Source organism: Sphaerodactylus townsendi, linkage group LG04 (genome assembly GCF_021028975.2).
Source record: "Sphaerodactylus townsendi isolate TG3544 linkage group LG04, MPM_Stown_v2.3, whole genome shotgun sequence".
NCBI classification, from domain to species: Eukaryota; Metazoa; Chordata; class Lepidosauria; order Squamata; family Sphaerodactylidae; genus Sphaerodactylus; species Sphaerodactylus townsendi.
Genome location: NC_059428.1, coordinates 64,877,734 through 64,905,103, shown reverse-complemented (window position 1 = coordinate 64,905,103; position 27,370 = coordinate 64,877,734). Strand labels below are relative to the sequence as shown.

The 27,370-nt window shown below is 77.9% G+C and overlaps 1 protein-coding gene across 1 annotated transcript in view; it reads left to right on the top strand.

Moving 5' to 3' along the window:
• The window catches only part of SCAF4 (SR-related CTD associated factor 4), an 89,342-nt gene that overhangs the window by 21,036 nt on the left and 40,936 nt on the right, over nucleotides 1-27,370 (top strand). Inside the window, exons 2-4 of the mRNA XM_048494071.1 lie at nucleotides 21,588-21,671; nucleotides 22,154-22,198; nucleotides 24,238-24,399. Of these exons, the coding sequence (XP_048350028.1) occupies nucleotides 21,588-21,671; nucleotides 22,154-22,198; nucleotides 24,238-24,399 (291 nt within the window). The remainder of the gene's footprint in view (nucleotides 1-21,587; nucleotides 21,672-22,153; nucleotides 22,199-24,237; nucleotides 24,400-27,370) is intronic.

Sequence of the window (27,370 nt, the reverse complement as noted above, 5' to 3'; positions counted from 1 at the left end):
GGGGGGGGGGTGGGGGGGGGGGGGGGTGGGGGGGGGGGGGGGTGGGGGGGGGGGGGGGTGGGGGGGGGGGGGGGTGGGGGGGGGGGGGGGTGGGGGGGGGGGGGGGTGGGGGGGGGGGGGGGTGGGGGGGGGGGGGGGTGGGGGGGGGGGGGGGTGGGGGGGGGGGGGGGTGGGGGGGGGGGGGGGTGGGGGGGGGGGGGGGTGGGGGGGGGGGGGGGTGGGGGGGGGGGGGGGTGGGGGGGGGGGGGGGTGGGGGGGGGGGGGGGTGGGGGGGGGGGGGGGTGGGGGGGGGGGGGGGTGGGGGGGGGGGGGGGTGGGGGGGGGGGGGGGTGGGGGGGGGGGGGGGTGGGGGGGGGGGGGGGTGGGGGGGGGGGGGGGTGGGGGGGGGGGGGGGTGGGGGGGGGGGGGGGTGGGGGGGGGGGGGGGTGGGGGGGGGGGGGGGTGGGGGGGGGGGGGGGTGGGGGGGGGGGGGGGTGGGGGGGGGGGGGGGTGGGGGGGGGGGGGGGTGGGGGGGGGGGGGGGTGGGGGGGGGGGGGGGTGGGGGGGGGGGGGGGTGGGGGGGGGGGGGGGTGGGGGGGGGGGGGGGTGGGGGGGGGGGGGGGTGGGGGGGGGGGGGGGTGGGGGGGGGGGGGGGTGGGGGGGGGGGGGGGTGGGGGGGGGGGGGGGTGGGGGGGGGGGGGGGTGGGGGGGGGGGGGGGTGGGGGGGGGGGGGGGTGGGGGGGGGGGGGGGTGGGGGGGGGGGGGGGTGGGGGGGGGGGGGGGTGGGGGGGGGGGGGGGTGGGGGGGGGGGGGGGTGGGGGGGGGGGGGGGTGGGGGGGGGGGGGGGTGGGGGGGGGGGGGGGTGGGGGGGGGGGGGGGTGGGGGGGGGGGGGGGTGGGGGGGGGGGGGGGTGGGGGGGGGGGGGGGTGGGGGGGGGGGGGGGTGGGGGGGGGGGGGGGTGGGGGGGGGGGGGGGTGGGGGGGGGGGGGGGTGGGGGGGGGGGGGGGTGGGGGGGGGGGGGGGTGGGGGGGGGGGGGGGTGGGGGGGGGGGGGGGTGGGGGGGGGGGGGGGTGGGGGGGGGGGGGGGTGGGGGGGGGGGGGGGTGGGGGGGGGGGGGGGTGGGGGGGGGGGGGGGTGGGGGGGGGGGGGGGTGGGGGGGGGGGGGGGTGGGGGGGGGGGGGGGTGGGGGGGGGGGGGGGTGGGGGGGGGGGGGGGTGGGGGGGGGGGGGGGTGGGGGGGGGGGGGGGTGGGGGGGGGGGGGGGTGGGGGGGGGGGGGGGTGGGGGGGGGGGGGGGTGGGGGGGGGGGGGGGTGGGGGGGGGGGGGGGTGGGGGGGGGGGGGGGTGGGGGGGGGGGGGGGTGGGGGGGGGGGGGGGTGGGGGGGGGGGGGGGTGGGGGGGGGGGGGGGTGGGGGGGGGGGGGGGTGGGGGGGGGGGGGGGTGGGGGGGGGGGGGGGTGGGGGGGGGGGGGGGTGGGGGGGGGGGGGGGTGGGGGGGGGGGGGGGTGGGGGGGGGGGGGGGTGGGGGGGGGGGGGGGTGGGGGGGGGGGGGGGTGGGGGGGGGGGGGGGTGGGGGGGGGGGGGGGTGGGGGGGGGGGGGGGTGGGGGGGGGGGGGGGTGGGGGGGGGGGGGGGTGGGGGGGGGGGGGGGTGGGGGGGGGGGGGGGTGGGGGGGGGGGGGGGTGGGGGGGGGGGGGGGTGGGGGGGGGGGGGGGTGGGGGGGGGGGGGGGTGGGGGGGGGGGGGGGTGGGGGGGGGGGGGGGTGGGGGGGGGGGGGGGTGGGGGGGGGGGGGGGTGGGGGGGGGGGGGGGTGGGGGGGGGGGGGGGTGGGGGGGGGGGGGGGTGGGGGGGGGGGGGGGTGGGGGGGGGGGGGGGTGGGGGGGGGGGGGGGTGGGGGGGGGGGGGGGTGGGGGGGGGGGGGGGTGGGGGGGGGGGGGGGTGGGGGGGGGGGGGGGTGGGGGGGGGGGGGGGTGGGGGGGGGGGGGGGTGGGGGGGGGGGGGGGTGGGGGGGGGGGGGGGTGGGGGGGGGGGGGGGTGGGGGGGGGGGGGGGTGGGGGGGGGGGGGGGTGGGGGGGGGGGGGGGTGGGGGGGGGGGGGGGTGGGGGGGGGGGGGGGTGGGGGGGGGGGGGGGTGGGGGGGGGGGGGGGTGGGGGGGGGGGGGGGTGGGGGGGGGGGGGGGTGGGGGGGGGGGGGGGTGGGGGGGGGGGGGGGTGGGGGGGGGGGGGGGTGGGGGGGGGGGGGGGTGGGGGGGGGGGGGGGTGGGGGGGGGGGGGGGTGGGGGGGGGGGGGGGTGGGGGGGGGGGGGGGTGGGGGGGGGGGGGGGTGGGGGGGGGGGGGGGTGGGGGGGGGGGGGGGTGGGGGGGGGGGGGGGTGGGGGGGGGGGGGGGTGGGGGGGGGGGGGGGTGGGGGGGGGGGGGGGTGGGGGGGGGGGGGGGTGGGGGGGGGGGGGGGTGGGGGGGGGGGGGGGTGGGGGGGGGGGGGGGTGGGGGGGGGGGGGGGTGGGGGGGGGGGGGGGTGGGGGGGGGGGGGGGTGGGGGGGGGGGGGGGTGGGGGGGGGGGGGGGTGGGGGGGGGGGGGGGTGGGGGGGGGGGGGGGTGGGGGGGGGGGGGGGTGGGGGGGGGGGGGGGTGGGGGGGGGGGGGGGTGGGGGGGGGGGGGGGTGGGGGGGGGGGGGGGTGGGGGGGGGGGGGGGTGGGGGGGGGGGGGGGTGGGGGGGGGGGGGGGTGGGGGGGGGGGGGGGTGGGGGGGGGGGGGGGTGGGGGGGGGGGGGGGTGGGGGGGGGGGGGGGTGGGGGGGGGGGGGGGTGGGGGGGGGGGGGGGTGGGGGGGGGGGGGGGTGGGGGGGGGGGGGGGTGGGGGGGGGGGGGGGTGGGGGGGGGGGGGGGTGGGGGGGGGGGGGGGTGGGGGGGGGGGGGGGTGGGGGGGGGGGGGGGTGGGGGGGGGGGGGGGTGGGGGGGGGGGGGGGTGGGGGGGGGGGGGGGTGGGGGGGGGGGGGGGTGGGGGGGGGGGGGGGTGGGGGGGGGGGGGGGTGGGGGGGGGGGGGGGTGGGGGGGGGGGGGGGTGGGGGGGGGGGGGGGTGGGGGGGGGGGGGGGTGGGGGGGGGGGGGGGTGGGGGGGGGGGGGGGTGGGGGGGGGGGGGGGTGGGGGGGGGGGGGGGTGGGGGGGGGGGGGGGTGGGGGGGGGGGGGGGTGGGGGGGGGGGGGGGTGGGGGGGGGGGGGGGTGGGGGGGGGGGGGGGTGGGGGGGGGGGGGGGTGGGGGGGGGGGGGGGTGGGGGGGGGGGGGGGTGGGGGGGGGGGGGGGTGGGGGGGGGGGGGGGTGGGGGGGGGGGGGGGTGGGGGGGGGGGGGGGTGGGGGGGGGGGGGGGTGGGGGGGGGGGGGGGTGGGGGGGGGGGGGGGTGGGGGGGGGGGGGGGTGGGGGGGGGGGGGGGTGGGGGGGGGGGGGGGTGGGGGGGGGGGGGGGTGGGGGGGGGGGGGGGTGGGGGGGGGGGGGGGTGGGGGGGGGGGGGGGTGGGGGGGGGGGGGGGTGGGGGGGGGGGGGGGTGGGGGGGGGGGGGGGTGGGGGGGGGGGGGGGTGGGGGGGGGGGGGGGTGGGGGGGGGGGGGGGTGGGGGGGGGGGGGGGTGGGGGGGGGGGGGGGTGGGGGGGGGGGGGGGTGGGGGGGGGGGGGGGTGGGGGGGGGGGGGGGTGGGGGGGGGGGGGGGTGGGGGGGGGGGGGGGTGGGGGGGGGGGGGGGTGGGGGGGGGGGGGGGTGGGGGGGGGGGGGGGTGGGGGGGGGGGGGGGTGGGGGGGGGGGGGGGTGGGGGGGGGGGGGGGTGGGGGGGGGGGGGGGTGGGGGGGGGGGGGGGTGGGGGGGGGGGGGGGTGGGGGGGGGGGGGGGTGGGGGGGGGGGGGGGTGGGGGGGGGGGGGGGTGGGGGGGGGGGGGGGTGGGGGGGGGGGGGGGTGGGGGGGGGGGGGGGTGGGGGGGGGGGGGGGTGGGGGGGGGGGGGGGTGGGGGGGGGGGGGGGTGGGGGGGGGGGGGGGTGGGGGGGGGGGGGGGTGGGGGGGGGGGGGGGTGGGGGGGGGGGGGGGTGGGGGGGGGGGGGGGTGGGGGGGGGGGGGGGTGGGGGGGGGGGGGGGTGGGGGGGGGGGGGGGTGGGGGGGGGGGGGGGTGGGGGGGGGGGGGGGTGGGGGGGGGGGGGGGTGGGGGGGGGGGGGGGTGGGGGGGGGGGGGGGTGGGGGGGGGGGGGGGTGGGGGGGGGGGGGGGTGGGGGGGGGGGGGGGTGGGGGGGGGGGGGGGTGGGGGGGGGGGGGGGTGGGGGGGGGGGGGGGTGGGGGGGGGGGGGGGTGGGGGGGGGGGGGGGTGGGGGGGGGGGGGGGTGGGGGGGGGGGGGGGTGGGGGGGGGGGGGGGTGGGGGGGGGGGGGGGTGGGGGGGGGGGGGGGTGGGGGGGGGGGGGGGTGGGGGGGGGGGGGGGTGGGGGGGGGGGGGGGTGGGGGGGGGGGGGGGTGGGGGGGGGGGGGGGTGGGGGGGGGGGGGGGTGGGGGGGGGGGGGGGTGGGGGGGGGGGGGGGTGGGGGGGGGGGGGGGTGGGGGGGGGGGGGGGTGGGGGGGGGGGGGGGTGGGGGGGGGGGGGGGTGGGGGGGGGGGGGGGTGGGGGGGGGGGGGGGTGGGGGGGGGGGGGGGTGGGGGGGGGGGGGGGTGGGGGGGGGGGGGGGTGGGGGGGGGGGGGGGTGGGGGGGGGGGGGGGTGGGGGGGGGGGGGGGTGGGGGGGGGGGGGGGTGGGGGGGGGGGGGGGTGGGGGGGGGGGGGGGTGGGGGGGGGGGGGGGTGGGGGGGGGGGGGGGTGGGGGGGGGGGGGGGTGGGGGGGGGGGGGGGTGGGGGGGGGGGGGGGTGGGGGGGGGGGGGGGTGGGGGGGGGGGGGGGTGGGGGGGGGGGGGGGTGGGGGGGGGGGGGGGTGGGGGGGGGGGGGGGTGGGGGGGGGGGGGGGTGGGGGGGGGGGGGGGTGGGGGGGGGGGGGGGTGGGGGGGGGGGGGGGTGGGGGGGGGGGGGGGTGGGGGGGGGGGGGGGTGGGGGGGGGGGGGGGTGGGGGGGGGGGGGGGTGGGGGGGGGGGGGGGTGGGGGGGGGGGGGGGTGGGGGGGGGGGGGGGTGGGGGGGGGGGGGGGTGGGGGGGGGGGGGGGTGGGGGGGGGGGGGGGTGGGGGGGGGGGGGGGTGGGGGGGGGGGGGGGTGGGGGGGGGGGGGGGTGGGGGGGGGGGGGGGTGGGGGGGGGGGGGGGTGGGGGGGGGGGGGGGTGGGGGGGGGGGGGGGTGGGGGGGGGGGGGGGTGGGGGGGGGGGGGGGTGGGGGGGGGGGGGGGTGGGGGGGGGGGGGGGTGGGGGGGGGGGGGGGTGGGGGGGGGGGGGGGTGGGGGGGGGGGGGGGTGGGGGGGGGGGGGGGTGGGGGGGGGGGGGGGTGGGGGGGGGGGGGGGTGGGGGGGGGGGGGGGTGGGGGGGGGGGGGGGTGGGGGGGGGGGGGGGTGGGGGGGGGGGGGGGTGGGGGGGGGGGGGGGTGGGGGGGGGGGGGGGTGGGGGGGGGGGGGGGTGGGGGGGGGGGGGGGTGGGGGGGGGGGGGGGTGGGGGGGGGGGGGGGTGGGGGGGGGGGGGGGTGGGGGGGGGGGGGGGTGGGGGGGGGGGGGGGTGGGGGGGGGGGGGGGTGGGGGGGGGGGGGGGTGGGGGGGGGGGGGGGTGGGGGGGGGGGGGGGTGGGGGGGGGGGGGGGTGGGGGGGGGGGGGGGTGGGGGGGGGGGGGGGTGGGGGGGGGGGGGGGTGGGGGGGGGGGGGGGTGGGGGGGGGGGGGGGTGGGGGGGGGGGGGGGTGGGGGGGGGGGGGGGTGGGGGGGGGGGGGGGTGGGGGGGGGGGGGGGTGGGGGGGGGGGGGGGTGGGGGGGGGGGGGGGTGGGGGGGGGGGGGGGTGGGGGGGGGGGGGGGTGGGGGGGGGGGGGGGTGGGGGGGGGGGGGGGTGGGGGGGGGGGGGGGTGGGGGGGGGGGGGGGTGGGGGGGGGGGGGGGTGGGGGGGGGGGGGGGTGGGGGGGGGGGGGGGTGGGGGGGGGGGGGGGTGGGGGGGGGGGGGGGTGGGGGGGGGGGGGGGTGGGGGGGGGGGGGGGTGGGGGGGGGGGGGGGTGGGGGGGGGGGGGGGTGGGGGGGGGGGGGGGTGGGGGGGGGGGGGGGTGGGGGGGGGGGGGGGTGGGGGGGGGGGGGGGTGGGGGGGGGGGGGGGTGGGGGGGGGGGGGGGTGGGGGGGGGGGGGGGTGGGGGGGGGGGGGGGTGGGGGGGGGGGGGGGTGGGGGGGGGGGGGGGTGGGGGGGGGGGGGGGTGGGGGGGGGGGGGGGTGGGGGGGGGGGGGGGTGGGGGGGGGGGGGGGTGGGGGGGGGGGGGGGTGGGGGGGGGGGGGGGTGGGGGGGGGGGGGGGTGGGGGGGGGGGGGGGTGGGGGGGGGGGGGGGTGGGGGGGGGGGGGGGTGGGGGGGGGGGGGGGTGGGGGGGGGGGGGGGTGGGGGGGGGGGGGGGTGGGGGGGGGGGGGGGTGGGGGGGGGGGGGGGTGGGGGGGGGGGGGGGTGGGGGGGGGGGGGGGTGGGGGGGGGGGGGGGTGGGGGGGGGGGGGGGTGGGGGGGGGGGGGGGTGGGGGGGGGGGGGGGTGGGGGGGGGGGGGGGTGGGGGGGGGGGGGGGTGGGGGGGGGGGGGGGTGGGGGGGGGGGGGGGTGGGGGGGGGGGGGGGTGGGGGGGGGGGGGGGTGGGGGGGGGGGGGGGTGGGGGGGGGGGGGGGTGGGGGGGGGGGGGGGTGGGGGGGGGGGGGGGTGGGGGGGGGGGGGGGTGGGGGGGGGGGGGGGTGGGGGGGGGGGGGGGTGGGGGGGGGGGGGGGTGGGGGGGGGGGGGGGTGGGGGGGGGGGGGGGTGGGGGGGGGGGGGGGTGGGGGGGGGGGGGGGTGGGGGGGGGGGGGGGTGGGGGGGGGGGGGGGTGGGGGGGGGGGGGGGTGGGGGGGGGGGGGGGTGGGGGGGGGGGGGGGTGGGGGGGGGGGGGGGTGGGGGGGGGGGGGGGTGGGGGGGGGGGGGGGTGGGGGGGGGGGGGGGTGGGGGGGGGGGGGGGTGGGGGGGGGGGGGGGTGGGGGGGGGGGGGGGTGGGGGGGGGGGGGGGTGGGGGGGGGGGGGGGTGGGGGGGGGGGGGGGTGGGGGGGGGGGGGGGTGGGGGGGGGGGGGGGTGGGGGGGGGGGGGGGTGGGGGGGGGGGGGGGTGGGGGGGGGGGGGGGTGGGGGGGGGGGGGGGTGGGGGGGGGGGGGGGTGGGGGGGGGGGGGGGTGGGGGGGGGGGGGGGTGGGGGGGGGGGGGGGTGGGGGGGGGGGGGGGTGGGGGGGGGGGGGGGTGGGGGGGGGGGGGGGTGGGGGGGGGGGGGGGTGGGGGGGGGGGGGGGTGGGGGGGGGGGGGGGTGGGGGGGGGGGGGGGTGGGGGGGGGGGGGGGTGGGGGGGGGGGGGGGTGGGGGGGGGGGGGGGTGGGGGGGGGGGGGGGTGGGGGGGGGGGGGGGTGGGGGGGGGGGGGGGTGGGGGGGGGGGGGGGTGGGGGGGGGGGGGGGTGGGGGGGGGGGGGGGTGGGGGGGGGGGGGGGTGGGGGGGGGGGGGGGTGGGGGGGGGGGGGGGTGGGGGGGGGGGGGGGTGGGGGGGGGGGGGGGTGGGGGGGGGGGGGGGTGGGGGGGGGGGGGGGTGGGGGGGGGGGGGGGTGGGGGGGGGGGGGGGTGGGGGGGGGGGGGGGTGGGGGGGGGGGGGGGTGGGGGGGGGGGGGGGTGGGGGGGGGGGGGGGTGGGGGGGGGGGGGGGTGGGGGGGGGGGGGGGTGGGGGGGGGGGGGGGTGGGGGGGGGGGGGGGTGGGGGGGGGGGGGGGTGGGGGGGGGGGGGGGTGGGGGGGGGGGGGGGTGGGGGGGGGGGGGGGTGGGGGGGGGGGGGGGTGGGGGGGGGGGGGGGTGGGGGGGGGGGGGGGTGGGGGGGGGGGGGGGTGGGGGGGGGGGGGGGTGGGGGGGGGGGGGGGTGGGGGGGGGGGGGGGTGGGGGGGGGGGGGGGTGGGGGGGGGGGGGGGTGGGGGGGGGGGGGGGTGGGGGGGGGGGGGGGTGGGGGGGGGGGGGGGTGGGGGGGGGGGGGGGTGGGGGGGGGGGGGGGTGGGGGGGGGGGGGGGTGGGGGGGGGGGGGGGTGGGGGGGGGGGGGGGTGGGGGGGGGGGGGGGTGGGGGGGGGGGGGGGTGGGGGGGGGGGGGGGTGGGGGGGGGGGGGGGTGGGGGGGGGGGGGGGTGGGGGGGGGGGGGGGTGGGGGGGGGGGGGGGTGGGGGGGGGGGGGGGTGGGGGGGGGGGGGGGTGGGGGGGGGGGGGGGTGGGGGGGGGGGGGGGTGGGGGGGGGGGGGGGTGGGGGGGGGGGGGGGTGGGGGGGGGGGGGGGTGGGGGGGGGGGGGGGTGGGGGGGGGGGGGGGTGGGGGGGGGGGGGGGTGGGGGGGGGGGGGGGTGGGGGGGGGGGGGGGTGGGGGGGGGGGGGGGTGGGGGGGGGGGGGGGTGGGGGGGGGGGGGGGTGGGGGGGGGGGGGGGTGGGGGGGGGGGGGGGTGGGGGGGGGGGGGGGTGGGGGGGGGGGGGGGTGGGGGGGGGGGGGGGTGGGGGGGGGGGGGGGTGGGGGGGGGGGGGGGTGGGGGGGGGGGGGGGTGGGGGGGGGGGGGGGTGGGGGGGGGGGGGGGTGGGGGGGGGGGGGGGTGGGGGGGGGGGGGGGTGGGGGGGGGGGGGGGTGGGGGGGGGGGGGGGTGGGGGGGGGGGGGGGTGGGGGGGGGGGGGGGTGGGGGGGGGGGGGGGTGGGGGGGGGGGGGGGTGGGGGGGGGGGGGGGTGGGGGGGGGGGGGGGTGGGGGGGGGGGGGGGTGGGGGGGGGGGGGGGTGGGGGGGGGGGGGGGTGGGGGGGGGGGGGGGTGGGGGGGGGGGGGGGTGGGGGGGGGGGGGGGTGGGGGGGGGGGGGGGTGGGGGGGGGGGGGGGTGGGGGGGGGGGGGGGTGGGGGGGGGGGGGGGTGGGGGGGGGGGGGGGTGGGGGGGGGGGGGGGTGGGGGGGGGGGGGGGTGGGGGGGGGGGGGGGTGGGGGGGGGGGGGGGTGGGGGGGGGGGGGGGTGGGGGGGGGGGGGGGTGGGGGGGGGGGGGGGTGGGGGGGGGGGGGGGTGGGGGGGGGGGGGGGTGGGGGGGGGGGGGGGTGGGGGGGGGGGGGGGTGGGGGGGGGGGGGGGTGGGGGGGGGGGGGGGTGGGGGGGGGGGGGGGTGGGGGGGGGGGGGGGTGGGGGGGGGGGGGGGTGGGGGGGGGGGGGGGTGGGGGGGGGGGGGGGTGGGGGGGGGGGGGGGTGGGGGGGGGGGGGGGTGGGGGGGGGGGGGGGTGGGGGGGGGGGGGGGTGGGGGGGGGGGGGGGTGGGGGGGGGGGGGGGTGGGGGGGGGGGGGGGTGGGGGGGGGGGGGGGTGGGGGGGGGGGGGGGTGGGGGGGGGGGGGGGTGGGGGGGGGGGGGGGTGGGGGGGGGGGGGGGTGGGGGGGGGGGGGGGTGGGGGGGGGGGGGGGTGGGGGGGGGGGGGGGTGGGGGGGGGGGGGGGTGGGGGGGGGGGGGGGTGGGGGGGGGGGGGGGTGGGGGGGGGGGGGGGTGGGGGGGGGGGGGGGTGGGGGGGGGGGGGGGTGGGGGGGGGGGGGGGTGGGGGGGGGGGGGGGTGGGGGGGGGGGGGGGTGGGGGGGGGGGGGGGTGGGGGGGGGGGGGGGTGGGGGGGGGGGGGGGTGGGGGGGGGGGGGGGTGGGGGGGGGGGGGGGTGGGGGGGGGGGGGGGTGGGGGGGGGGGGGGGTGGGGGGGGGGGGGGGTGGGGGGGGGGGGGGGTGGGGGGGGGGGGGGGTGGGGGGGGGGGGGGGTGGGGGGGGGGGGGGGTGGGGGGGGGGGGGGGTGGGGGGGGGGGGGGGTGGGGGGGGGGGGGGGTGGGGGGGGGGGGGGGTGGGGGGGGGGGGGGGTGGGGGGGGGGGGGGGTGGGGGGGGGGGGGGGTGGGGGGGGGGGGGGGTGGGGGGGGGGGGGGGTGGGGGGGGGGGGGGGTGGGGGGGGGGGGGGGTGGGGGGGGGGGGGGGTGGGGGGGGGGGGGGGTGGGGGGGGGGGGGGGTGGGGGGGGGGGGGGGTGGGGGGGGGGGGGGGTGGGGGGGGGGGGGGGTGGGGGGGGGGGGGGGTGGGGGGGGGGGGGGGTGGGGGGGGGGGGGGGTGGGGGGGGGGGGGGGTGGGGGGGGGGGGGGGTGGGGGGGGGGGGGGGTGGGGGGGGGGGGGGGTGGGGGGGGGGGGGGGTGGGGGGGGGGGGGGGTGGGGGGGGGGGGGGGTGGGGGGGGGGGGGGGTGGGGGGGGGGGGGGGTGGGGGGGGGGGGGGGTGGGGGGGGGGGGGGGTGGGGGGGGGGGGGGGTGGGGGGGGGGGGGGGTGGGGGGGGGGGGGGGTGGGGGGGGGGGGGGGTGGGGGGGGGGGGGGGTGGGGGGGGGGGGGGGTGGGGGGGGGGGGGGGTGGGGGGGGGGGGGGGTGGGGGGGGGGGGGGGTGGGGGGGGGGGGGGGTGGGGGGGGGGGGGGGTGGGGGGGGGGGGGGGTGGGGGGGGGGGGGGGTGGGGGGGGGGGGGGGTGGGGGGGGGGGGGGGTGGGGGGGGGGGGGGGTGGGGGGGGGGGGGGGTGGGGGGGGGGGGGGGTGGGGGGGGGGGGGGGTGGGGGGGGGGGGGGGTGGGGGGGGGGGGGGGTGGGGGGGGGGGGGGGTGGGGGGGGGGGGGGGTGGGGGGGGGGGGGGGTGGGGGGGGGGGGGGGTGGGGGGGGGGGGGGGTGGGGGGGGGGGGGGGTGGGGGGGGGGGGGGGTGGGGGGGGGGGGGGGTGGGGGGGGGGGGGGGTGGGGGGGGGGGGGGGTGGGGGGGGGGGGGGGTGGGGGGGGGGGGGGGTGGGGGGGGGGGGGGGTGGGGGGGGGGGGGGGTGGGGGGGGGGGGGGGTGGGGGGGGGGGGGGGTGGGGGGGGGGGGGGGTGGGGGGGGGGGGGGGTGGGGGGGGGGGGGGGTGGGGGGGGGGGGGGGTGGGGGGGGGGGGGGGTGGGGGGGGGGGGGGGTGGGGGGGGGGGGGGGTGGGGGGGGGGGGGGGTGGGGGGGGGGGGGGGTGGGGGGGGGGGGGGGTGGGGGGGGGGGGGGGTGGGGGGGGGGGGGGGTGGGGGGGGGGGGGGGTGGGGGGGGGGGGGGGTGGGGGGGGGGGGGGGTGGGGGGGGGGGGGGGTGGGGGGGGGGGGGGGTGGGGGGGGGGGGGGGTGGGGGGGGGGGGGGGTGGGGGGGGGGGGGGGTGGGGGGGGGGGGGGGTGGGGGGGGGGGGGGGTGGGGGGGGGGGGGGGTGGGGGGGGGGGGGGGTGGGGGGGGGGGGGGGTGGGGGGGGGGGGGGGTGGGGGGGGGGGGGGGTGGGGGGGGGGGGGGGTGGGGGGGGGGGGGGGTGGGGGGGGGGGGGGGTGGGGGGGGGGGGGGGTGGGGGGGGGGGGGGGTGGGGGGGGGGGGGGGTGGGGGGGGGGGGGGGTGGGGGGGGGGGGGGGTGGGGGGGGGGGGGGGTGGGGGGGGGGGGGGGTGGGGGGGGGGGGGGGTGGGGGGGGGGGGGGGTGGGGGGGGGGGGGGGTGGGGGGGGGGGGGGGTGGGGGGGGGGGGGGGTGGGGGGGGGGGGGGGTGGGGGGGGGGGGGGGTGGGGGGGGGGGGGGGTGGGGGGGGGGGGGGGTGGGGGGGGGGGGGGGTGGGGGGGGGGGGGGGTGGGGGGGGGGGGGGGTGGGGGGGGGGGGGGGTGGGGGGGGGGGGGGGTGGGGGGGGGGGGGGGTGGGGGGGGGGGGGGGTGGGGGGGGGGGGGGGTGGGGGGGGGGGGGGGTGGGGGGGGGGGGGGGTGGGGGGGGGGGGGGGTGGGGGGGGGGGGGGGTGGGGGGGGGGGGGGGTGGGGGGGGGGGGGGGTGGGGGGGGGGGGGGGTGGGGGGGGGGGGGGGTGGGGGGGGGGGGGGGTGGGGGGGGGGGGGGGTGGGGGGGGGGGGGGGTGGGGGGGGGGGGGGGTGGGGGGGGGGGGGGGTGGGGGGGGGGGGGGGTGGGGGGGGGGGGGGGTGGGGGGGGGGGGGGGTGGGGGGGGGGGGGGGTGGGGGGGGGGGGGGGTGGGGGGGGGGGGGGGTGGGGGGGGGGGGGGGTGGGGGGGGGGGGGGGTGGGGGGGGGGGGGGGTGGGGGGGGGGGGGGGTGGGGGGGGGGGGGGGTGGGGGGGGGGGGGGGTGGGGGGGGGGGGGGGTGGGGGGGGGGGGGGGTGGGGGGGGGGGGGGGTGGGGGGGGGGGGGGGTGGGGGGGGGGGGGGGTGGGGGGGGGGGGGGGTGGGGGGGGGGGGGGGTGGGGGGGGGGGGGGGTGGGGGGGGGGGGGGGTGGGGGGGGGGGGGGGTGGGGGGGGGGGGGGGTGGGGGGGGGGGGGGGTGGGGGGGGGGGGGGGTGGGGGGGGGGGGGGGTGGGGGGGGGGGGGGGTGGGGGGGGGGGGGGGTGGGGGGGGGGGGGGGTGGGGGGGGGGGGGGGTGGGGGGGGGGGGGGGTGGGGGGGGGGGGGGGTGGGGGGGGGGGGGGGTGGGGGGGGGGGGGGGTGGGGGGGGGGGGGGGTGGGGGGGGGGGGGGGTGGGGGGGGGGGGGGGTGGGGGGGGGGGGGGGTGGGGGGGGGGGGGGGTGGGGGGGGGGGGGGGTGGGGGGGGGGGGGGGTGGGGGGGGGGGGGGGTGGGGGGGGGGGGGGGTGGGGGGGGGGGGGGGTGGGGGGGGGGGGGGGTGGGGGGGGGGGGGGGTGGGGGGGGGGGGGGGTGGGGGGGGGGGGGGGTGGGGGGGGGGGGGGGTGGGGGGGGGGGGGGGTGGGGGGGGGGGGGGGTGGGGGGGGGGGGGGGTGGGGGGGGGGGGGGGTGGGGGGGGGGGGGGGTGGGGGGGGGGGGGGGTGGGGGGGGGGGGGGGTGGGGGGGGGGGGGGGTGGGGGGGGGGGGGGGTGGGGGGGGGGGGGGGTGGGGGGGGGGGGGGGTGGGGGGGGGGGGGGGTGGGGGGGGGGGGGGGTGGGGGGGGGGGGGGGTGGGGGGGGGGGGGGGTGGGGGGGGGGGGGGGTGGGGGGGGGGGGGGGTGGGGGGGGGGGGGGGTGGGGGGGGGGGGGGGTGGGGGGGGGGGGGGGTGGGGGGGGGGGGGGGTGGGGGGGGGGGGGGGTGGGGGGGGGGGGGGGTGGGGGGGGGGGGGGGTGGGGGGGGGGGGGGGTGGGGGGGGGGGGGGGTGGGGGGGGGGGGGGGTGGGGGGGGGGGGGGGTGGGGGGGGGGGGGGGTGGGGGGGGGGGGGGGTGGGGGGGGGGGGGGGTGGGGGGGGGGGGGGGTGGGGGGGGGGGGGGGTGGGGGGGGGGGGGGGTGGGGGGGGGGGGGGGTGGGGGGGGGGGGGGGTGGGGGGGGGGGGGGGTGGGGGGGGGGGGGGGTGGGGGGGGGGGGGGGTGGGGGGGGGGGGGGGTGGGGGGGGGGGGGGGTGGGGGGGGGGGGGGGTGGGGGGGGGGGGGGGTGGGGGGGGGGGGGGGTGGGGGGGGGGGGGGGTGGGGGGGGGGGGGGGTGGGGGGGGGGGGGGGTGGGGGGGGGGGGGGGTGGGGGGGGGGGGGGGTGGGGGGGGGGGGGGGTGGGGGGGGGGGGGGGTGGGGGGGGGGGGGGGTGGGGGGGGGGGGGGGTGGGGGGGGGGGGGGGTGGGGGGGGGGGGGGGTGGGGGGGGGGGGGGGTGGGGGGGGGGGGGGGTGGGGGGGGGGGGGGGTGGGGGGGGGGGGGGGTGGGGGGGGGGGGGGGTGGGGGGGGGGGGGGGTGGGGGGGGGGGGGGGTGGGGGGGGGGGGGGGTGGGGGGGGGGGGGGGTGGGGGGGGGGGGGGGTGGGGGGGGGGGGGGGTGGGGGGGGGGGGGGGTGGGGGGGGGGGGGGGTGGGGGGGGGGGGGGGTGGGGGGGGGGGGGGGTGGGGGGGGGGGGGGGTGGGGGGGGGGGGGGGTGGGGGGGGGGGGGGGTGGGGGGGGGGGGGGGTGGGGGGGGGGGGGGGTGGGGGGGGGGGGGGGTGGGGGGGGGGGGGGGTGGGGGGGGGGGGGGGTGGGGGGGGGGGGGGGTGGGGGGGGGGGGGGGTGGGGGGGGGGGGGGGTGGGGGGGGGGGGGGGTGGGGGGGGGGGGGGGTGGGGGGGGGGGGGGGTGGGGGGGGGGGGGGGTGGGGGGGGGGGGGGGTGGGGGGGGGGGGGGGTGGGGGGGGGGGGGGGTGGGGGGGGGGGGGGGTGGGGGGGGGGGGGGGTGGGGGGGGGGGGGGGTGGGGGGGGGGGGGGGTGGGGGGGGGGGGGGGTGGGGGGGGGGGGGGGTGGGGGGGGGGGGGGGTGGGGGGGGGGGGGGGTGGGGGGGGGGGGGGGTGGGGGGGGGGGGGGGTGGGGGGGGGGGGGGGTGGGGGGGGGGGGGGGTGGGGGGGGGGGGGGGTGGGGGGGGGGGGGGGTGGGGGGGGGGGGGGGTGGGGGGGGGGGGGGGTGGGGGGGGGGGGGGGTGGGGGGGGGGGGGGGTGGGGGGGGGGGGGGGTGGGGGGGGGGGGGGGTGGGGGGGGGGGGGGGTGGGGGGGGGGGGGGGTGGGGGGGGGGGGGGGTGGGGGGGGGGGGGGGTGGGGGGGGGGGGGGGTGGGGGGGGGGGGGGGTGGGGGGGGGGGGGGGTGGGGGGGGGGGGGGGTGGGGGGGGGGGGGGGTGGGGGGGGGGGGGGGTGGGGGGGGGGGGGGGTGGGGGGGGGGGGGGGTGGGGGGGGGGGGGGGTGGGGGGGGGGGGGGGTGGGGGGGGGGGGGGGTGGGGGGGGGGGGGGGTGGGGGGGGGGGGGGGTGGGGGGGGGGGGGGGTGGGGGGGGGGGGGGGTGGGGGGGGGGGGGGGTGGGGGGGGGGGGGGGTGGGGGGGGGGGGGGGTGGGGGGGGGGGGGGGTGGGGGGGGGGGGGGGTGGGGGGGGGGGGGGGTGGGGGGGGGGGGGGGTGGGGGGGGGGGGGGGTGGGGGGGGGGGGGGGTGGGGGGGGGGGGGGGTGGGGGGGGGGGGGGGTGGGGGGGGGGGGGGGTGGGGGGGGGGGGGGGTGGGGGGGGGGGGGGGTGGGGGGGGGGGGGGGTGGGGGGGGGGGGGGGTGGGGGGGGGGGGGGGTGGGGGGGGGGGGGGGTGGGGGGGGGGGGGGGTGGGGGGGGGGGGGGGTGGGGGGGGGGGGGGGTGGGGGGGGGGGGGGGTGGGGGGGGGGGGGGGTGGGGGGGGGGGGGGGTGGGGGGGGGGGGGGGTGGGGGGGGGGGGGGGTGGGGGGGGGGGGGGGTGGGGGGGGGGGGGGGTGGGGGGGGGGGGGGGTGGGGGGGGGGGGGGGTGGGGGGGGGGGGGGGTGGGGGGGGGGGGGGGTGGGGGGGGGGGGGGGTGGGGGGGGGGGGGGGTGGGGGGGGGGGGGGGTGGGGGGGGGGGGGGGTGGGGGGGGGGGGGGGTGGGGGGGGGGGGGGGTGGGGGGGGGGGGGGGTGGGGGGGGGGGGGGGTGGGGGGGGGGGGGGGTGGGGGGGGGGGGGGGTGGGGGGGGGGGGGGGTGGGGGGGGGGGGGGGTGGGGGGGGGGGGGGGTGGGGGGGGGGGGGGGTGGGGGGGGGGGGGGGTGGGGGGGGGGGGGGGTGGGGGGGGGGGGGGGTGGGGGGGGGGGGGGGTGGGGGGGGGGGGGGGTGGGGGGGGGGGGGGGTGGGGGGGGGGGGGGGTGGGGGGGGGGGGGGGTGGGGGGGGGGGGGGGTGGGGGGGGGGGGGGGTGGGGGGGGGGGGGGGTGGGGGGGGGGGGGGGTGGGGGGGGGGGGGGGTGGGGGGGGGGGGGGGTGGGGGGGGGGGGGGGTGGGGGGGGGGGGGGGTGGGGGGGGGGGGGGGTGGGGGGGGGGGGGGGTGGGGGGGGGGGGGGGTGGGGGGGGGGGGGGGTGGGGGGGGGGGGGGGTGGGGGGGGGGGGGGGTGGGGGGGGGGGGGGGTGGGGGGGGGGGGGGGTGGGGGGGGGGGGGGGTGGGGGGGGGGGGGGGTGGGGGGGGGGGGGGGTGGGGGGGGGGGGGGGTGGGGGGGGGGGGGGGTGGGGGGGGGGGGGGGTGGGGGGGGGGGGGGGTGGGGGGGGGGGGGGGTGGGGGGGGGGGGGGGTGGGGGGGGGGGGGGGTGGGGGGGGGGGGGGGTGGGGGGGGGGGGGGGTGGGGGGGGGGGGGGGTGGGGGGGGGGGGGGGTGGGGGGGGGGGGGGGTGGGGGGGGGGGGGGGTGGGGGGGGGGGGGGGTGGGGGGGGGGGGGGGTGGGGGGGGGGGGGGGTGGGGGGGGGGGGGGGTGGGGGGGGGGGGGGGTGGGGGGGGGGGGGGGTGGGGGGGGGGGGGGGTGGGGGGGGGGGGGGGTGGGGGGGGGGGGGGGTGGGGGGGGGGGGGGGTGGGGGGGGGGGGGGGTGGGGGGGGGGGGGGGTGGGGGGGGGGGGGGGTGGGGGGGGGGGGGGGTGGGGGGGGGGGGGGGTGGGGGGGGGGGGGGGTGGGGGGGGGGGGGGGTGGGGGGGGGGGGGGGTGGGGGGGGGGGGGGGTGGGGGGGGGGGGGGGTGGGGGGGGGGGGGGGTGGGGGGGGGGGGGGGTGGGGGGGGGGGGGGGTGGGGGGGGGGGGGGGTGGGGGGGGGGGGGGGTGGGGGGGGGGGGGGGTGGGGGGGGGGGGGGGTGGGGGGGGGGGGGGGTGGGGGGGGGGGGGGGTGGGGGGGGGGGGGGGTGGGGGGGGGGGGGGGTGGGGGGGGGGGGGGGTGGGGGGGGGGGGGGGTGGGGGGGGGGGGGGGTGGGGGGGGGGGGGGGTGGGGGGGGGGGGGGGTGGGGGGGGGGGGGGGTGGGGGGGGGGGGGGGTGGGGGGGGGGGGGGGTGGGGGGGGGGGGGGGTGGGGGGGGGGGGGGGTGGGGGGGGGGGGGGGTGGGGGGGGGGGGGGGTGGGGGGGGGGGGGGGTGGGGGGGGGGGGGGGTGGGGGGGGGGGGGGGTGGGGGGGGGGGGGGGTGGGGGGGGGGGGGGGTGGGGGGGGGGGGGGGTGGGGGGGGGGGGGGGTGGGGGGGGGGGGGGGTGGGGGGGGGGGGGGGTGGGGGGGGGGGGGGGTGGGGGGGGGGGGGGGTGGGGGGGGGGGGGGGTGGGGGGGGGGGGGGGTGGGGGGGGGGGGGGGTGGGGGGGGGGGGGGGTGGGGGGGGGGGGGGGTGGGGGGGGGGGGGGGTGGGGGGGGGGGGGGGTGGGGGGGGGGGGGGGTGGGGGGGGGGGGGGGTGGGGGGGGGGGGGGGTGGGGGGGGGGGGGGGTGGGGGGGGGGGGGGGTGGGGGGGGGGGGGGGTGGGGGGGGGGGGGGGTGGGGGGGGGGGGGGGTGGGGGGGGGGGGGGGTGGGGGGGGGGGGGGGTGGGGGGGGGGGGGGGTGGGGGGGGGGGGGGGTGGGGGGGGGGGGGGGTGGGGGGGGGGGGGGGTGGGGGGGGGGGGGGGTGGGGGGGGGGGGGGGTGGGGGGGGGGGGGGGTGGGGGGGGGGGGGGGTGGGGGGGGGGGGGGGTGGGGGGGGGGGGGGGTGGGGGGGGGGGGGGGTGGGGGGGGGGGGGGGTGGGGGGGGGGGGGGGTGGGGGGGGGGGGGGGTGGGGGGGGGGGGGGGTGGGGGGGGGGGGGGGTGGGGGGGGGGGGGGGTGGGGGGGGGGGGGGGTGGGGGGGGGGGGGGGTGGGGGGGGGGGGGGGTGGGGGGGGGGGGGGGTGGGGGGGGGGGGGGGTGGGGGGGGGGGGGGGTGGGGGGGGGGGGGGGTGGGGGGGGGGGGGGGTGGGGGGGGGGGGGGGTGGGGGGGGGGGGGGGTGGGGGGGGGGGGGGGTGGGGGGGGGGGGGGGTGGGGGGGGGGGGGGGTGGGGGGGGGGGGGGGTGGGGGGGGGGGGGGGTGGGGGGGGGGGGGGGTGGGGGGGGGGGGGGGTGGGGGGGGGGGGGGGTGGGGGGGGGGGGGGGTGGGGGGGGGGGGGGGTGGGGGGGGGGGGGGGTGGGGGGGGGGGGGGGTGGGGGGGGGGGGGGGTGGGGGGGGGGGGGGGTGGGGGGGGGGGGGGGTGGGGGGGGGGGGGGGTGGGGGGGGGGGGGGGTGGGGGGGGGGGGGGGTGGGGGGGGGGGGGGGTGGGGGGGGGGGGGGGTGGGGGGGGGGGGGGGTGGGGGGGGGGGGGGGTGGGGGGGGGGGGGGGTGGGGGGGGGGGGGGGTGGGGGGGGGGGGGGGTGGGGGGGGGGGGGGGTGGGGGGGGGGGGGGGTGGGGGGGGGGGGGGGTGGGGGGGGGGGGGGGTGGGGGGGGGGGGGGGTGGGGGGGGGGGGGGGTGGGGGGGGGGGGGGGTGGGGGGGGGGGGGGGTGGGGGGGGGGGGGGGTGGGGGGGGGGGGGGGTGGGGGGGGGGGGGGGTGGGGGGGGGGGGGGGTGGGGGGGGGGGGGGGTGGGGGGGGGGGGGGGTGGGGGGGGGGGGGGGTGGGGGGGGGGGGGGGTGGGGGGGGGGGGGGGTGGGGGGGGGGGGGGGTGGGGGGGGGGGGGGGTGGGGGGGGGGGGGGGTGGGGGGGGGGGGGGGTGGGGGGGGGGGGGGGTGGGGGGGGGGGGGGGTGGGGGGGGGGGGGGGTGGGGGGGGGGGGGGGTGGGGGGGGGGGGGGGTGGGGGGGGGGGGGGGTGGGGGGGGGGGGGGGTGGGGGGGGGGGGGGGTGGGGGGGGGGGGGGGTGGGGGGGGGGGGGGGTGGGGGGGGGGGGGGGTGGGGGGGGGGGGGGGTGGGGGGGGGGGGGGGTGGGGGGGGGGGGGGGTGGGGGGGGGGGGGGGTGGGGGGGGGGGGGGGTGGGGGGGGGGGGGGGTGGGGGGGGGGGGGGGTGGGGGGGGGGGGGGGTGGGGGGGGGGGGGGGTGGGGGGGGGGGGGGGTGGGGGGGGGGGGGGGTGGGGGGGGGGGGGGGTGGGGGGGGGGGGGGGTGGGGGGGGGGGGGGGTGGGGGGGGGGGGGGGTGGGGGGGGGGGGGGGTGGGGGGGGGGGGGGGTGGGGGGGGGGGGGGGTGGGGGGGGGGGGGGGTGGGGGGGGGGGGGGGTGGGGGGGGGGGGGGGTGGGGGGGGGGGGGGGTGGGGGGGGGGGGGGGTGGGGGGGGGGGGGGGTGGGGGGGGGGGGGGGTGGGGGGGGGGGGGGGTGGGGGGGGGGGGGGGTGGGGGGGGGGGGGGGTGGGGGGGGGGGGGGGTGGGGGGGGGGGGGGGGGGGGGGGGGGGGGGGTGGGGGGGGGGGGGGGTGGGGTGGGGGGGGGGTGGGGGGGGGGGGGGGGGGGGGGGGGGGGGGGTGGGGGGGTGGGGGGGTGGTGGGGAGGGGGGGTGGGGGGGGGGGGGGGGGGGGGGGGGGGGGGGGGGGGGGGGGGGGGGGGGGGGGGGGGGGGGGGTGGGGGGGGGGGGGGGGGGGGGCGGGGGGGGGTGGGGGGTGGGGGGGGTGGGGGGGGGGAGGGGCTGATGGGAATTGTAGTTCCTGAACATCTGGAGAGCCGCAGGTTCCCTACCCCTGGTCAAGATGAAGCACGTTTGTATAATAGGATAGATAGGTTAGGAGCAGCAGTGGTGTAGTGGTTAAGAGCAGGTGTACTCTAATCCGGAGGAACCGGGTTTGATTCTCTGCCATCTGAGCTGTGGAGGCTTATCTGCGGAATTCAGATTAGCATGTACATTTCAATACACGTCAGCTGGGTGACCTTGGGCTAGTCACAGTTCTTCTGAGCTCTCTCAGCCCCATCTAACTCACTGGGTGTTTGTTGTGAGGGAGGGTGGGTAAGGAGTTTGTAAGCCCCTTTGCGTCTCCTATAGGAGAGAAAGGGGGGTAATAAATCCAACTCTTCTTTAGATAGTGCTTGATCTGCCTTCTTTTCTGAAACCTTGAATTTTTAACATCCATCCGTATTCTTTTAAAGTGCATACATTTGATATAACCGTGCAATATTGATTGAATAATAGTCTCTATTTTAGTGCAAATATTATTAAAAATAATGGCTTCAGATCTTAATTGAAGGATTCAGCAACTAAAGCTTTAATTAATTAGTTGAATGGTTAATTAACAATGTGTTGTGGCTTTTATTGGTTGGAATAAGTCATAATAGATTATTATTATTGGCCTGATACTAGAATCCAGGAATTGGTAAATCAGGCATTATCTGTTTCCCAACACCAGAAGATATGATAAGGTATCTCATCAGAATCACTAAACTGAATCCATTTGGATGATCTATTTTATATTTTCTAACTATTTAAGATACAAATTTTGCTCCAGTTTAATTTGTAACTATAATGCCTACTAATCTTAATGCATGCATTTGCAACATGCAGCCCATATTCCAAACTCAGGCTGCCTCACCTCAGAGTGCAGCCTGCCTAACATTTTTAGCAAAGTTTTTTTCTAACTTTTCAGTTTTAATTCCACTACAGTTCCATCATGAAATTGGAGCATTATGTGGAATTACTGACAAGCATCTCCCCTGTCAGTGTGGCTCACTAGTCTCAAAATTCTTACCCATTGAATTCTTTTCTAATGATTTAAAATTGGGCTCCTAAGATTTAAATAAGAATTTAGTGATAGCCACACATGCGTCATTAGCACAGTTCTGGAAATATTACCCAGTATAATAGTTTGGGCTTGCAAAATATATTATGCTGATTAAAAACTAATGACATATATGGTGTTTTGTTCTGGGGAAGAAGAAAGTGTTCTCAAGGTGGGGAGATTAAAGACTGTCTTGTCATGGACAGATCCCTACTTTTTGAGCTTGTACATAAAAGAAGTACAATGACCTTGTCATGGTGAGGAATTAATTAAGATGACCCCCCCCCCCTTTTAGCCTGATGGATCTAGTGGGTTTACAAATGGCATTTTTCTGCTGATATGGTTGGTGCTCCTGTCAATGCCCTGGTTTACCTCTAGAATGGGGAAATCATCTGGACAGTTCACATTATTGCACCTAGGAACCTTCTCTTAGGTCAAGGATCCTGGGAACTCTTTCAGTTTACTGAGGGCTATAGACTGTGAAAAGACAGGGGAGACAGAGTGACGGTAGAGAAAGACTTGGGATGAATCTGATAATGGATGGGCTTGAGCTTGTTTGAAAGCCTACTTTGTGGTGATGGTGGCAGCAAAGAAGCAACATTTTTCTTCTACTATTGTATCTGCATAGTGTAGACCTGCAGAACTATTTTGGGCAGTCAGGAACATATTAGGTTATGGTCAACAGAGGATGTGATCATTTTGCTAAGCACTTTGTGGTTAAAATAATCTGTGTCAACTTGTTAGCAGTAGCAGTTGACCAGTTGTATGGGATTTATCCTGTTGAGTGGGATTCCTTTCTGCTTGTACAGTCTAAGGATGTGGACAGGATTCTTGGAAGTTTGAGACCTGTGTGGATGACCCTTGCACCTCCCCCCGTTCTAAAATTTATGGGGAGTGCGTGGCAGAGAGAGGAAGGAGTTGACTGACTGGGCCTGAGAGACAGTGATTGCATCCCTGAGAGAAGAAATAGTAGCTACTTATTATGTAGTTTATTTTGGGCAGCTTTATGGTCTGAATATTAATCAAGTGAAATGTTTGGATCTGCCATTTTGTTTTGATCTTTTTGTCACAGCTCTTCTCATTGATGGATATGAAGCCTCCTATTTCTCGTGCGAAAATGATTCTCATTACTAAAGCTGCCATTAAAGCTATTAAGGTGAGAAAAATATAGATATGCTTCTGCTGTTTTATATAAAACAATGGCTTATTTTCCACAGCATTTTGAACAATTACAGCATTGGTTGCAGCATTGTCTTGCAAAACCAGTCAGAATTATTTCATTTACTACAGATCAGTAAACTACTTGAATTTTGCAAAACTGTTTTTCAAAATTTATACTTTTACTCTTTTACATGTTCTTTTGATATAACCAAAGCTTTATCACATTCAAGGTATTACAACATGAGTAATATATCCTTTTAAAAATACCTTTAGTTCTGGGGCCTATAGCAGCTGAGATGATTTAGAAGATGGTTGTATCTGGGGGTAGATATAATGAAATTATCCATTTCTTCTTTTACAGTATTTAATATAGTTTCATTTATTTCTTCAGTGCATATTAATACATTATTCTGAACAGGTTTTGGCATCAAACCACGTTTAATTGCTTATAACATACTATTTAATTGTCTTTTTCAGCTTTACAAGCATGTTGTCCAGATTGTAGAGAAGTTTATAAAAAAGGTAAATTTATTAATACAACAGATACTTACATTCAGTCTCAATGTTAACAGCTTTCATTTTCCATAGGATAATTATTTCTGAGAACAACAGAAAATATGATTATAGAGTTGCTACCAGTATCCAAGAAACTTAACAGTAATTGATCAGGTGGTGGTTTTCTTGGTAGTCATTAATTTTGGAGAGACTGAATCAGTTACATATTAAATTTTTTCTCGATGCCCCAGAAAGATTCTGTATACAAAAATAAGATCTGGAGAGGCTAAGGATGCCCAGATTGTGGTGCTGTCACCTAGAATGTGATAGATATTTTTGCCTCCTGATCACTTGTAAAGGACCAAGACTTTAAAGAATGATGAGAAATACAGAAAAAAAATAATTTCCCACACCATCAACTGTATTCAATGGACCATGTGCAAGCCACCACATTTTTATACTTCTTTTCCAGACACCAGTATCTTTTCTAGACTTGTTTTTAAATGTAGAAGAGTTGAGCCTGTTTGTGATGCTGTGTAGATGGGAGATCTGTTTTGATGGGTAAATGAAAGGCTCATAGCATTCATGAATCTCATCCCATGTTGGGGTGTCTGGATTGAAGCTGATTGGCTAATTGTATTAGTGGATTTAGCTCATTCTTGGTTACTTTTTACATTCTAGTTGAAATTAGGACTTAAAACACTGGACTTAACACTTGATTATTAAATGTGGAGCTTTCTAAAAAAAATCTGTGACTTGTGGTCTGACTAGTTTCCCAATTTTGATACTTTGCTATTTACCTTGACTGTGAAAGTTTGCTTTTGATGCTGTTTGATTATCATATTATTACCAATAAAAAAATTATTGACCAAAGCCCTGCTTCTGTATTAGGCATAGTGACTTTAATGAATGCCAGCTCCAGCTCCCAGGTATTGCTTAACTCCATACAGTTGCCATAACATGCAACTGATATATGCACATAACATGCAACTGATCTATATATATAAAAATCTATCAGTGCATTTTTTTGCTGACAGGTAATCTCTCAAACTACTGGACCAATTGCTTTGAAATTTTCACACAACGTCGCATTTGCATGCAGCCAGGTTTCCATACTGTTTCCACACCTCCTGTTGTGTACATGTCACAACTGTGCCAGTTGTTGTGTACATGCCACACCTGTGACAGTTCTGTTCCGCAACAGCACCATCTGCTGGCCATCAAAGCAACACCCTCTGATACAAGGGAAACAACCATGCCTTCCTTGAAAACCACTGCCATCTGGAGTGAAAGGGATGGGGCGGGCCATTTGCACATGGCCCACCCACCCTAGCGGAGGAAGGGGAAGGTGAGGGAGGGTCCAGGAGTTTGCTGGACCAAACACTTTGAAATTTGAACACAACGTAGCTCATGCTTCCCAGCGTGTTTTAAGCTAGATAAGTCACCTGCAAGAGGACGGAGTGAAAGGGACAGGATCAGCCACCTGCACATGGCCTGCCCACCCTAGCAGAGGAAGGGGAACGTTAGGGAGGGACCGGCCAGGTTGCCATGCAAGGGAACAAGAGAGAGGGAGGGGAGCGACGGGCCCCTTGCCTCTCCCCTCCCTTGCAATCATTGTGCAGTGACACATATTCGAACCGTTCGCTTCCCCTTTTCTTTCTTTTCCACTTCACCAGACTCAGCCACAGCAACGTGTGGCCGGGCCCGCTAGTAGAATATATTTTCTGAAGTTTATCACTAGTTTTGGTTAGCATGGATCAGGTGTGTATGTCGTGTTCTACTGAACATAGGTTCAGTCCCTTGTGCCTCTCTGCTTGTTGATTGTGTCCACTTTGCTTGATGTGCACCTAGGCTCCTGTGCATGCACTCAAAAGGAGATTGCCACTGGTATTCAAATTCCAACCAAGGAATTACCTTTAGTGGTACACAGTTTCATTAACTTCTCTTCAACAAACATACATTTCTATACCAATTTGATAGGTGTACTTTATCAAATCATACAGATGTTACCTTTGTATGATGAATATGACTTTGAGTAACTAGAAACTGTGTTGTTCTCTCTTCAGTGTAAGCCAGAGTATAAAGTCCCTGGATTGTATGTTATTGACTCTATTGTTCGTCAGTCTCGTCATCAATTTGGAACAGATAAGGATGTTTTCGGGCCAAGATTCTGTAAAAATATAATGGCGACATTCCAGTATTTATATCTCTGTCCATCAGAAGACAAGGTATATCACAAAGATTTGGGGGGGGGGGTATTATGAAATATTGATTTTACTTTGCAGAAAGTGTTTTGGAAATTCTCATCCCTGGTCCTAGCCTAAATTATCTCATTGTAATTGTATGTTTGATATGATACTGTTGAACTAGTTCCTGGTGTTGAGTATCTCTTTCATAGTGGAATTATATATTTTTTAGCTCCCTATTTCTCATCACTTCAAACCCTCATGGAAGATCTTTTCATTATTATGTGTTCTTATTTAGAATATGGGGTCCATTTATGTGAATAAATACACAATGTATGTATAATATCAAACCTAGTGCAAACAACATTTGATGTGAATGCCAACCATGGAGAATCTGCTGTTTGTGTACATTGTTTTGACAAAAGAACAGAAAAAAAATCAAGCGTTATCCAAGTATTGTGATCCATAAATTGTCTCTGGAAAAAACTGTTGCCAGTGTGATGTTGTGATTAAGAGTGGTGGATTCCAACCTGGAGAACCAAGTTCAATTTCTCACTGCTCTGCATGAAGCCTGCTGGGTGACCTTAGGCCAGTCACAGTTCTCTCAGAACTCTTTCAGCCACACTCACAAGGTGCCTGTAGTTGGGAGTGGGAAAGGGATGGTGATTGTAATCTGCTTTGAAATTCCTTTCAGTATAGAAAAGGGTTTAAAAACCAAGTCTTCTTCTTTTTCTCTTGCATATGATCTCCATTTTGGCTTGCTATTGCTCATATAGTTGATGGGCACTTGCTAAAGAGGTGCACAAGCGGGTCTTTTCTTTATTCATTAAGCATTGCAGAAAGAATTTCTCAGTACTTTCTTTAATATGGGTCAGATATAGTGAACTGTGACTGGAATGGGTTCATAGCACAGATTTCGTCCTCCCTGCAGCTTACCTACAGGTCCCCAAGAGCTGCTTGTGAGGGGTGAAGCAAACACTCAGGAAAGGTGTGGAATGCAGCACAAGGGGCTGCAACTCAAGAGTCAGTTGGCATAAATCATTTCTCTCTCCTCGTGACCAGTCTTGAAAGCTCACACATAAGTGTGGAGGGGTTTCTTCTGCCTACTTGCCAGAGTCCTTTTCACTTCCTCTTGCTCTGTTCCTGAGGGTCTCCTGATCCTCAGGAGCAGTTTTTCATCAAGCCAGAGAGAGAGGGAGGGAGGGAGGGAGGGCGATTGAAAGAGCTTTGCTGCCATCTTGTTCCATTCACAGTTCATTGAGTAGAATACCATACCATTGATTGATTTTGGATGGTATATACCCATTTATTCTCATGTAGCTTTATAACCTGTGTGAGTTTAATTGCTTATTTGAAAACTATGCAGGTTTATTTAAAAAGTTGGCAATGCCGTTCCTATATGAAGAAGAGGAGGAGTTTGGATTTATACTCCACTATTCTGTTCTGTCAGGAATCTCAAACCACAACAGGCATCTTGTGAGATTGGTGGGGCTGAGAGAGTTCTGAAGAGCTGTGACTAGCCAAAGGTCACCCAGCTGACTTAATGTGTAGGAGCACAGAAACATATCCAGTTCTCCAGATGACAGTTTACCTGTTCTTTACCACTACACCATGCTGAATTTCTGAAGAAATTCCTTTTACCATGCTGAAAGAAGTTTCATTATTTTGTTAAACCAGATGTGTTTCTGCACTTCTACATTCTGGCTGGGTGACCTTGGACTAGTCACAGTTCTTTGGAACTCTCTCAGCCCCACCTACTTCACAAGGTGTCTTTTGTGGGGAGAGGAAGGGAAAGGAATTTGTAAGCCACCTTGAGTCTCCTTACAGGAGAGAAAGATGGGGTGTAAATCCAAAACTTTTGTTACTTGAATAATGTTGATAAGAAACTACCAATAAGTTGTCTTTTACAATTTGCATGTTAAAATAATTATCTATAAATTCAAATTACTTTCACTTAAAAATAGTAACAGTTCCATATTAGAAAATGTATCACATTATCTACAAGGGTTTAAATGTCTTTGTTCGTTATTGCAACACAAGTACTTGTTTTGAGAAGAATGAATCAAGATTCTGTGGGTGGAATTCAGGTCATGAGGCCTTGCATTTTGGTAAGCATTCCTTGTGCACTGCAGCCTCTTCCTTGTAAATATAGTACTTTACATCTAATCTGTATGTACTTAAAGGGATCTTGACTTTTAGGGTGGTTGAAATGATCTAATATGATAAATGATTTTGTTTTTATAAGTTTTCTATTTACTAGTTTTGTATGCTTAATATTTAGTTTATGTACTTCTTACCTGCTTAATAAAAGGAGTTGAGTCTTATTTTAATAAAGACATCTAACTCTAAAGTTTTTATTTTGCTGAGAACTGAATCACCAGGTCCCTTGATAAAGTATGCTGTGCTGCCCAGAGTAAGCTCTGGCTCCTTCCGCACACGCAAAATAATGCGTTTTCAAACCACTTTCACAACTGTTTGCAAGTGGATTTTGCTATTCCGCACAGCTTCAAAGAGCACTGAAAGCAGTTTGAAAGTGCATTATTCTGCATGTGCCTCTGTTTCAAAGATCATTTAGCTTACAACAGGCCTGATCAGAGTTCTGTTGCTCTGTGTCCAGTTAGACATGCTGATCTCTGTGTAACTGAACTCAAGTTAATTCCTTGGGTATGAGTTAAAATCTGGCACAATTCTATGTAGCATTCAGTGCCATAAACTGAGAGCAACTCAGAACAAATTATGTTAGAACCAGGATAGTGGAAATCCAATGGAAATCCTTGTTTTGTCTGTACTTGCTGTCTTATGTTATTCACGTGGGGTTTTTTTACATGTAAGTATTATGTTCAAATAATTCTTCTGCACCCTTGTCTGACAGATTGTGAGAGCTGAAGTGGATCTCGGGTTCATGCACTCTTACATCATACTGCTTCCCTCACTGCACACAGAAAGCAGTGCTAGAACTGAAAGGAACCTTTTTTTAATGTTGGGGAAGGAAGTGCATGATCTCAAGACCCCT